This window comes from Sinocyclocheilus anshuiensis, unplaced genomic scaffold (assembly GCF_001515605.1).
Source record: "Sinocyclocheilus anshuiensis isolate Anshui unplaced genomic scaffold, SAMN03320099.WGS_v1.1 scaffold1976, whole genome shotgun sequence".
NCBI classification, from domain to species: domain Eukaryota; kingdom Metazoa; phylum Chordata; class Actinopteri; order Cypriniformes; family Cyprinidae; genus Sinocyclocheilus; species Sinocyclocheilus anshuiensis.
In genome coordinates, this window is record NW_015555870.1 from 276439 (window position 1) to 288279 (window position 11841).

Here is an 11841-nt window from a genome sequence, read left to right on the forward strand (position 1 = left end):
GTTTTATTGTTGTTATGCTTTTTAATTAAGAATAACAATGAATCCATTTTTTGTTTTAGTCTTAAAAAGTGAAAGGTGTGTAGATCAAAAAACGGACCTAATTTGCATGCCCTGCTGTAAATTTTGACCGGTGGATGAAAAACAAGCTTATGTGGATTCTACACATTTAAACAATAAGGTATTTAGTATTATTTATGGAGCAGGTAAATACATATAATAATTTATTAATCAATTATCATTTTGACTTGACCCTTTTCTTTATTTAAAAGCTGAAATGTGAGGTTTACCATTTATGAAACTTTTTCAAAGCTTTATTTGAACATTTACATGAGATATTTGAACATGCTATTAGATAAACTGTTGTCAGTCATGTTGTCATTTAAAATCCGGACATCATTGGCAATGTTATTGTTTTAGTTATGCAAACAAAAACTCATTTTATTTGTTGTTTGTTGATTTTAAATGTAAAACTTGGTGAAATGATTTGTGTGTCAGTACTTTTTGAACATTTCCAGCACATTTTAACAATACCGTGATAATACTGATAACAGTGATAATTTTGGTCACTATAATCGTGATAAGAAATTTTCATACCGTTACATCCCTAGTCACGCTGGAACTCTGCATCACAGTATGTTAAGTGGCATAACATTTCCGTCACACGCTTGAGGAATTCGGCCAATCACAACGCACTGGATAGCTGGCCAATCAGAGCACACCTCGCTTTTCAGAACGATGAGCTTTGTAAAAATCGACGCGTTTCAGAAAGGCGGGGCATAGAGGAGCAACAATAATGTACATTATGTGGAAAATAATGTGTTTTTTGAACCTTAAACCGCATAAACACATTGCATTACACCAAATACACAAAATAATGTTCTTTTTAGCAACGTCATATGACCCCTTTAACTAATGATCCATTATGCATTATTTAATGTTTGTTAATTATTTATTAATGAAAGTTATTATAAAGTGCTACCTAATTATATTTTCATAATAATCTTTTTTTTTTTTTCAAAAGTCTGTGGGATAAAACACCCCCAGACACTTGGTGTAAAATGCCCCCAGAGGGCTTCACTTCCCACTGTGATAATTACTGTAGTTACTATGTTCTGAACACTACATCCTTTGTTTTTCCATCAAATGTAATCTATCTAGGTGGTTGAATAAATATATTTGGACTGTGAAAAAAAGTTTCACAGTCCTTAAGGGTGGTGTTTTCCCCAACTCTACGCATGAATTATTATGAATTGTCCCGTAGCCAGCTAGTCAGTAAGGAAGATTAGTGGATCCAGATACATAATATGTAATGTGTGTTGACAAAAAATATAAAAAACAGACGTCACATAGGGCTAAATGAATAACATTTTAATAAAACTGCCACGGCAGCAGGGAAGATGAACGTGCATGCGTTATTTAAATTTGTGTTATTTTAATATTTGGTTTTGTTTTTTGACCTAAAACCTACACATACACTGATATGGACGAGTCCGCATTCAAGCATTTCAGTGGGTTTAAACAGATCACACTTTACAACTGACAGTTGTGACCTAAATATGATTTTTAGTTACAATAATTAATTCTAAAATTCGACATAATAGTAACTTACTTTTCGCGGCATTAGTCACGCGTGCACTCAGGGGATTCTTGTCAGACTTGTAAATACAGTTCCCTGGAGACTTGCTCTGAATGGATCTTTTGAATCAGTGAGTTGTTCACTCAAGAAACTGGATTAGTCCAATTCACGAATGAATGGGTTCATTGAAAAGAATCAGTTCATTCATAAATAGGAAACCGCTTTTGCGTCTCAGAGCGTGTGATGATTTCTTCATTTAAAAATAAGAAGTAACAATATGTTTTATGAAATGTAGTGGAGTAAAAAGTACGGTCTTATGCTTTGGAATGTAGTGAAGTAAAAGTAAAAGTTACTCAAAATAAAAGATAAAATACTTCGTTACTGTCCACCACTGAGCGCAAAAAGCAGCAAACAACAGAACATGAGGGTTCACATGGTCACATCACATCACACACATGCAGCGCAGAGAAAAACATCATAAAGCTAGGCTATATATATATATATATATATAATGAATAAATAGAAAAAAAGAAACCAAGACGGCAGAAAGTGGCATCCTTTTTTTTTTAAGATTTGTTTTTATTGTGAATGTACACAAATAAAAGCAAACCTTTTACAATTTCTATTATCTGTATAACTAAAAGGAGTAGTTGTTTCCACTGTTAGAAGGAAAAAAATCAAGTGATTGCGCCAGTGCCGCACGCGCGCACACAGTTAAGCATTGCTAACTTGACAATGCAGCCCGCTCATTACCATAATAAAATACAGTCAGCCAAACATATGGAAAAAACACTGCTCAGTTTAAATAATCTGTGCCGTTAAGGGTTGTCACTGTACCACCATGATGTATGCCAAACACAATTTGTTTTACGTGGATATTGGAACGTGAGTGAAGTGAAAACCAGGTTTACATAATAAATAATATTCTGGCATTCAAATACATCACGAATACGGAAACATTTGGATTTGTGTCTGATGAGAGATCCAACGTCGGTGTCAGTTTCGCTTTAGCCTAAATTAATTAGTTTTGGCTTGCCGTTTATATAGCTTATATATTTTTCATTCTTGTTCTTTTCTGAATACTGTTAAAAGGGTCATCAGATGCAACATTCACTTTTACATGTTGTTTGAATTGAAATGTGTCTTGGCAGTGTGTGTACACAACCACCCTACAATGATAAAAATCCACCCATTGTTTTTAGGGATGCACTGATACCACTTTTTCCAGTACTCGCCCGATACCGATACTTTTATTTTTTGGTAATTGCTGATACCGAGTACCGATACCAGTATTTTCATTGCATTTGTAATTTTTTTAAATATTGGGTACAGAAACCAAAAAATTTGTATAATGTTAGTTGGCTTATGCCTACTTCATTTGTCAAATAGATATATCCTTCAGTTATTTTTACACTTAGGCCTAATTATGCCCATTAAAATGTATTTTACAAGTTTTTTTTTTGTTACTTTCACGGTTCATTATTTTGCTCTATGGTACATTATCTTTTATTTAATAGCATTAGAGCTGCTCCATTGCAGCGGCTCAGTGTAATCACGCGTTTTGCTGTATCCTAATAATGCAGGGAACCACTCGTTATAAATCTCCTAACTGTGATGAACATATTTTCAGAAATATAAGTCGTTTTTTTTTCATCTGAAACGTGCTGTGATTTATATTCCAAAGTGACTAAACACAGGCTTGATGCAGAAACACTCATGAAGCAAGCAAAACATGCGCAAGGCGCGCACGTATTTGTATTGGTGCAGAATGAGAGGGACAAGTACAGTACAGCCTAGCGCATTTCACACAGGCTGCTAGTTTCACCTTCACCATGAAGTCGTGTATGCTTAAGGTTGAAAATAAATGTTGTTTATAGTGAATGCCCCTATAAATTTTGTTTTATATTTACGATTTAGTTTTAATCCAAATGATGTGTGCACTAAGTGAGCAAACATCAATAAAGATCACGCAACAGAAGTGCTCTCTCTCTCTCTCTCTCTCTCTCCTTACCGTTAAGTAACTTGTGCATTGGTTTACTCACTTGTTTTTGACATATCCGACCAAACTACAAACAGGGATGTCTGTGAGAAAGGGCTGTTTGCTCGACAAGCTTGCGCATCTGTGCTGCCGCACGCTTAATCCACTCAGCGTGCTTTGCTTATCAGCTAGTGCACATCAGCTATACAGGCGTTAATACTGAATGTTTAATATTATATTAATTGCATACATATACTTCGTAGACATCCTTAATCTCGAATAACTCCATTCTGCTGTCTGCTGTCTGTTGTTCTGTTGTTGGTGTTTCTTTGTCTGAATACAGCACTTATCACATGCTGTGTGGTATCGGCGTTTGGTATCGGGGCATTTTAACGAGTACGAGTACAGGAGCGCAGTATCGGGCATCCCAGTGCATCCCTAATTGTTTTTTTAAATCCCAATAAATCATAAGCAGTGTCTCAGATCAAGCCATTCTCAGATTCTTGGCAGAGTGACATTACACAGGCCAAGGCCCCTCCCACGATTATTGACTGACACTGGCGTTGACTGACACTGGCGCCCTGAGTGAGCTGTAAACAGTCCGCCATTGTTCCGACGCCAGAGTTGGTGTAGACAAGAATGTCTCCTAAGCGATTGAGGTGTTTTGTTGTTGGATGTAATAATGAGCACAGCAGTCATTATTTACTCCTGACATCTGAGCCGCTGAAGACGCAGTGGATTACTTTTGTTTTTGAAGGGAATGCACCCCCCGATCTACATAAATGCGTTTACATGATTCATTTCACCAGACTGCTTTGTAAACGAGGGTCAGTACAAAGCAGGTTTTGCTAAAAAGTTGTTCCTGAAGGATGGATCGGTCAGAAGAAGTGAGTGTAAGTTTTTTTATCAATATTTGCAAATCGCCTTTCCTATTAAAGAGCTAGTTAGCAAGTTCCATGACTTTATGTGGCTAAAGTGAACAGTCTCACACCGTGACTTGACACAAGCGGCGCAACAATACAGTAGAACTCATTATAATCAGTGATGCTGTCTACACTGGATGTAGCGCGACACGACAAATTCCCGACAGTAAACTGCTGCCTTACTTCTATTTATGACGTACTGACACAAAGTTCAAATGATTTGCAACGGTCGATTTGTCGCGTCCACTTCACTACATCACGGTTGTCTTTGTAGAGGGTTTATAAAAGTGATTGTTAATGACTAATAAGTCATTTACACATGTAACGCAAGAATGGAAGAGAGGGGCGGGGTCAGCAGTTGCTCATTAGCATTTAAAGGGACATGAACCAAAATGGGGCACTGTGAACAGAGCTGTTTTTGACAAGGTAAAAAGGGTATCGTTTTACACTACCATTGAGAAATTTTAACCAAAGTATGTTATAGACTTTTAATGAAGACCCTAAAGAATCATATCAACTTGTGCAAAATGAGCATCCGATGACCCCTTTAAAATCACGAGTAGCTAGTTTGCAGCTTGTGAAACTACAGTTTTATCTTTATTTTATATGTATTATTTTTGTATTTAAATAGGGAAATAAGAGGATGTATGGTCACCCGAAAAGGCAGTTGTAGTTCCCTTCACCTTGAGGAGCAGTGTTGCCAACTTAGCAATTTTGTTGCTAAATTTAGCAACTTTTCAGACTACCCTAACAACTTTTTCTTCCAAAAGCACCTAGCAACAAATTGAGCTATTTTTACATTTTATTTGGCTACTTTTAGCAACTTTTGATAAGTGACTCGAACAATAAAAGGCACACATTTTCCATCTAAATTTCACAAAAAGAGGAAACCAAAGATGCCTAGCAGTACACACACATTTGTGGTGTTCAACCAAACCGTTACCTTCAAGTGAATCTCATGCTCTCCTATAAAAGTTACTCTGATTGTAGTAGCTAAATGGGTTCATTCAAAATGTAAATGAAGCAGCTGTGAAATCTGACATTATACATGTATATTTAAAAAATATTAGAAGTAGAAAAAAATAAGCAAAATACTTTTTAAATGTAGCGTGACTCTTTTAACTCGACTTTAAAGGGGTCATCGGATGCAAAATTCACTTTTCAAGTTGTTTGAACATAAATGTGTGTTGGCAGTGTGTGTACACATCCATCCTATAATTATAAAAATCCACCCAGTGTTTTTTTTTTAAATCCCTATTTAAAATCCCCTTTCTCAAATCAGGCTGTTCTGAGAGCCCTGTCTTCCTTTAGCAACTTCCCCTGAAAATTAGTTGGCAACACTGTTGAGGAGCACAACATAATGACAAACACAAAGCACAAAAGAGACTCATTCTCTGGTTCTTTTCCTCAACTTTAATTGCTCTCTCTCTAGCCATTTGATGACAGCGAAAGAACAAGCGTGGAATTGTTTCATGAGGGACTACAACAGTATCTTTGAGCAAGTTTTTTTTTTCTTCTTGTATTTATTTTTTTATGATTTTTTTTTTCAGTTGGTTTTTAAGTCACCTTTTTCCTGTAAAAGTATTGCAATTAACAGACCTCAAACTGAAAACCGCTGACATCACAATTAAATAGCAGCGTTCCTCGCTTTCACTGAACTGTTTCTCCTTGTAAAAAACAACAACAAAAAAAGTTTGTAGTCCACAATAGGTCATACAGTCCCGTGATGTGATCTCGCTCGAGGCCGATGGAGAACGTTGCTGTGGATTGGCGGGAAATTCCAGATCCATGGAACGAGATGCTGAACTCACCCACAGAAGTCTTCAGGCAGTCATTCACTCGCTCGTGGATTCGTTCATTCAAGCGCGTGTTTCTGGAAAGGAGCCTGTCGGCGCGGAGAGCTCGGAACCAGACTGCTATGCCGAGGAAATAATGACAACGTGAACATGCAGTAACGATCAGCTATGGGCTGCATTTTCCTCATTTGATGCTCTTTTATATACCACACAACTCGATTATGTGCATAAAAACAACAGAATGTTAACCGTTTCCATCCGATGTGTCTCCTGTGTGTCTCACCCTGAGCTGCTATTTGATATGAACCACTAAACCTTCTTCCCGGTGTAGTGTCAGAGCCCAAATTCGACAATCCGTTCCGTTCGTTGCAATGAGTTATTATTCTGCGTGGTTATTATTACACAACAGCTAGCAGTCACAAAATAAACTTCAATAAATAAAATGACAAGCGCTGGCAATTATAAGTCTTTCTCTGGAAGTTACAAAAGCAGCAGAGCTCTAGTTATCCTTTATATAACTGCCTTATAATCAGAATATTTGTTTCATCACATAACAGATTTGCATTTACTGTATAGGAACAAAAATATAATTAGTCTTTTTGTATTTCTGTGACCATACTGTAGCATTTCTCTTTACTCTGTTTTACAAAAAAGACAAAGCACAATTGAAGGCATTCACAAAACTCGATGCCACCATGTTAAAGTTTTCTTTTTAATATTATCTATACATTATATTACAGTATTAACAATGCGTTCTTGTGGTTTTCTACCCATTGGGTAGGATATGTGCATAATATATTCAAGTTATATACAGCACCGTACAAATAAACAGAGTCCGACTACTGAAAGAAGCACCATAGGAAGTGAGGCACAACAAAGGTGGGGACGTTTGAGTGCAAGTGGGTTTCTATGTCTGCTTAAACATGACTGTTAGGCACCGAATTTGCTCGTGTAAATAGTAACATGCAAACCTCTCGGCTGAAAACGTAAAAAATACATTTGGGTTCGTTTTCCTAGCACGACTATGACAGCGGAAACGCGCTAATGTTAACAAAGAAAACCAAAACAGAGCACGAACATCTATGTCTCGGTTGGTACGTGAATATAAAGTAATGGGGAAGCGGACATAGGCCTACAAGCCGAACGGACAACAGCAGCAGCGGTAGCGGTAGCAGCAGCAGCAGCGGCAGCAGCAATACAGTACGAACTCAAACTGCGCGGTCAGAATGAGTGACGGGAAGCAGAGCCAATGACGGGAAGCCAAGGTTTCAGAGCCGAAGCGGATGGGCCATAGGAGAGTCCTGCTATTTAAGTGGAAAAAAGATCATATAAAAGCCTCCCACTTCGACTAAATATCCTCTCAAACTGGTCACTTTAATAAATAGGTTTTCTATGGGACTTTCTAGGGAAGGCCAAAGACTGATGGTTTACAAAGCTCAGGGGTGATGAAAAACACAATCTGCATGTCTGAAAGCAGTCCAAACGTGTGCCATGTGATTGAATACGGACTTCAAATTAAGAAAGAAAAAAAGCGGGATGTACCTCGTTATGATTGGTACACGTTTTGTTTGAACTGATAAAAGAACAAATACTGATGACAAATAACAGGTACAAGTGTGTTCCTGTGCTGCCTCGGAATAAAACGGCATTCCAGGAGAGGAGAATAAAAGATAAAATATGAGATCCATATACGATCGTGAACTTAAGTATAGTATGGATAACTGGAAAAAACAATACGCATGCTTTTTTTAGTGGAAAACAAACACACTCGTTCAGAAGGGGACAGGATGTGCATAAGACTACAGTTCCCATGATTCCCTTGCACTTGGACCCCATGACAATGCTGAAGTGACGTAAGTTTAAAGTGCTACTCGACAGGATGAAAGTGGCGCGTGTGTCGTGACTTCCATCCGCAGATATCCATGCCAGTATCTCTCACTTGGTCGGTGGAAAAAAGTGATCTGGAATCTGAACGGCTTGTTAAACCCCCTCTTTTTTTTAAATAAGTGCCATGATGCAGTTCAGGTAGGCTGGATCAGAGTTCTACATCTCCATTTCAGGAAAACGCGAAACGTGAAAAGGAAGGAAAAAATACCAGGAACCATGTGGATTGACATATGAAAAGTAACTAAGGGTAGGCGTTTCTACTCTTTAAAGAATAAGTGCAACATAAAAGCTTTGTTGTTGTTGTTGTGAGTCACATCCCCAAGATTTAAGATTTTTTCATGGCACTCAATTTGGATTAGTTGTGAACAGTTTTTGTGCACGAGTCCTGGAAATGCACAAACAAATAGAAAATGTCTCAATCCTATGACCTATGTGGTCTCTCACGCAAACAATCTGTGCCAACACACGTGTTCTTTAAATACAGGAAAGCATACAAAACCAAACAAACAGAGATTTAGCCGAGGAGCCCAAACATCCATACAAGGCCCCGAAGTTCTAGCAAAAAAAAAATAAAAATACAAAAAATAAACTTTGTATACTTGGTTCCTCAATTTTCGATTCAAATTGTGCAAGGGGAGTGTACTAACAGTGAAGCCACTCCCCTTTAGATCCAGGAGGAAGTACTAGAGAGCACAGGTGACGGCACACGCTCTCTACTGCCCTCTGCAGGTGTGTCCTAGTCACACGGGTTTGTCGCGCCGGCTATCCTTGACCTTGACGAACAGGGTTGTGCTTGCGCCAGGCTGGGTGGGGCGGCTGGCTGTCCTCTGGTTGGAGGGTGGTGTGTTATTGCTGTGCTGGTGCAGGAAGGAGGCGGAGCCTGGGTACGTCTGACCCATCACCTCGCTATAGGTGGGTGGCGGCCCCTCCACCTGTGAGTTCGAGGCACTCTTGCCAGAGTTGCTGCTCGGGGGCCGCGGGCCACCTCCGTGCACGTAAACGTCTATCAGGTCGCTGTCGAAAATGGTCCGGTTGGGGGGTGCGCGCACGGACGCACGGCTCAGCTCGAGCTGCTGCTCGGGGTCTCTGAGCTGCAGAGTACAGGGGCCTTTGTAGGGCGGCAGCTCCTCGCCGTCTGACAGGCAGATAGTGGGCGGCAAGTGGATGTCCTGCTGCAGGTATGGGTAGGTGGGCTGGAAGCGGCTGAATCGGTCCCTTTGCATAAATGAAGGTGGGTTGAAGCGCTCTCCGCTCCGTGGCCCATACATCACCTGAACACAGAGAAGAAAACATTCATTATACCAGGGATCCTCAAATCTGGCCCGCAAGATCCACTTTCCTGCAGAGTTTAGCTCAAACCCTAATCAAACACAACTGAGCATGCTATTCAATGTCTTCAGGGTCATTAGAAAATCACAGGTAGATGAGTTTGATCAGGGTTGGAGCTAAACTCTGCAGCGCATTGGCCCTCCAGCGCAAGATGTGAGGAACCCTGCATTATACCTTTAGAAATTAACTTTAGAAACTTGATTATTATTATAAATGTCGAAAACAGCTGTGCTGCTTCATATTTTTGTGGAAACCATAATACTTTTTTTTTATTCTGAATTCTTTGATCAATAGAAAGTTTATGCATCCTTGCTGAATAAAAGTATTAACTTCTGAACCCAAACCTTTGAACAGTAGTGTATATTTAGTAAACATTACATATAAGTAAATATGGCTCTTTATGACTTTGCACTGTTATATTGTTGTATATAATAAAAAGGATATATTTGTATTTATTTAGTGTAAATAGAGTCATTTCAGAGCATTAATGTTGAAATATATTGATTGTCCATGAAAGGGTGAAAGAAATATTATGATTTTCGTGCTATTAGCTCGTAGCTATGTTGCCCAGCCATAGACACGACAGTAAAACATAAGAGAAAGGAATAATATTTTGCAGAAAAGTTGAATAATAGGTCATGTCAGTTAACTAACCTCAGTGGCTCCTTGTTGCGTCACCAAACTATCTGTTGGCCATGCACAGCCGTCCTATGATAGAGAAAAGAAAGGCCGATGTGAGTCATGCATTAAGAACAAGACAAATCAACTTCATCTCATGCATTAGAGTTTTAAGTTTGGGTAGAAATACTCAAATTCGCTCCAGGCATCAGAAAAGTTTATCTAAATGCACTTGCAGTAAATAATATCATGCATTATTAATTCAAGACCGCTGGTTAGTCTTCATGCAGCTTTAGAAACTGTGCTATTCTCTAAATTTATGAGCTTGTTTCTGAATTTAAGAGCTTGGTTCCTTTCATGCACTGCATCTGTTCCTAAATCACATCTTCACCTTCTTCATATCTTTTTATGACTCTCTCTCTCTCGTTCTGGGAGGTGCGTCTAGACAAGCGTGTCTCGCTCTCAACTACAGGACGTAAATCAACATAAAGAAGAACCAGAGATGTGCAGAACTACGTATTTCCAAAATCAACTAGTCTGTGGGTTACCTACAAATGACTAGTTTGACTTCTGTATGACTATGTTGGTTTAGCGTCAAGCCCACTATCAGACATGTTTCTTAATGAAATATGGATAACTCTAACCTTTTATAGCACAAAATTACCATAGTCCACACAAAAAACAGAGACCTGTGGATTATAATGCATTATAAAAAATATTAAAGGCACAAGTCAACCTCACTAATGGAGCCAGTCGACCATCCTGACCCATCCCTAGTAACTACATAATGCATTTGTGCAGGTGTACCGACACAAAGACCCTGAAGCTGGCACGCACATCGCCGAGTCCCATATGAACACGGTCACAAAGTCACACACATGGTGATCAAACAAAAGAACAGGAACTCTACACCCACTCAGCGTGCACACAGACAGGACACACATGGTGACTGGAGAATCAAACACACACACACACACGCTTACCGGCTGCATGCCCTCCTCTCGTTGACGGGCCTGGCTGTGGCGTGTGAGGAAGGCCCAGGCCGATAGCCGATAGTGGTTCAGCAAACAGATGATTACAACTACCATTACAGTCATCACCACAATTATGATTATTATCTGAACAAACTCCAGTTCAGCTGCAAGACAAGAAAACAGAGAGAAAATCATTAGCATATTTCACACATGCACAGAGCTGCAGAAGTTACAACATTTTTATATTTTCAATCTATTTTCCCTGTGCAAAACTCACTGCTAGGGTTTTTTTATTGCTTGTTTTATGATCCGCCAGTTGAAAATCATAGCTTGATTGCTTAAAAAGATAAATACCACATCTAACCTCAAAAATGCACATAGTTTGACCAGATATCATTCATGTTTGCAGCATAAACAGTACAAGACAAGCATTCACTTTTAGGGGTTATGTTTCATTAAAAATAGTGATTACTGTTAATGATTTATGAGCTTTCAGGAACATCAGAGAGGCAGTGTAAAGCTAGACAGTTGCTTATGAATACAAGTAATGACCAAGCGGCAACCTCCCGCTCTCTCTCTCGTGAAGCCAACACGGAAGTGACTTAAACGCACCCCTGCTCCACATGTTAAAATGCACAACTTTACAGCAGAAAAAAATGTTTACAGCATGGTTCAAAAAATTATTTTGGTCTATATAGCTAATTTTGCCCTTCATGACAACTGTGAGGGGGGTGAATTTTTTTATAACTCATCCGTTTCA

General features: G+C 39.0%; 1 protein-coding gene across 3 annotated transcripts in view; it reads right to left on the bottom strand.

Annotated features, from left to right (window-relative positions):
* LOC107675658 (low-density lipoprotein receptor class A domain-containing protein 4-like) overlaps positions 1-11841 on the bottom strand; it is a 90406-nt gene that overhangs the window by 15574 nt on the left and 62991 nt on the right. For 2 of the 3 annotated variants that reach the window (XM_016470068.1, XM_016470069.1), the window contains 3 exons: positions 11091-11245; positions 10144-10197; positions 5785-9431 (listed from right to left, as the gene is read on the bottom strand). In XM_016470068.1, the coding sequence (XP_016325554.1) occupies positions 8901-9431; positions 10144-10197; positions 11091-11245 (740 nt within the window). In that variant the 3' untranslated portion in view covers positions 5785-8900. Of the gene's footprint in view, positions 1-5784; positions 9432-10143; positions 10198-11090; positions 11246-11841 lie in introns of those variants that run through there. The other variant, XR_001632619.1, reaches the window with a different exon arrangement.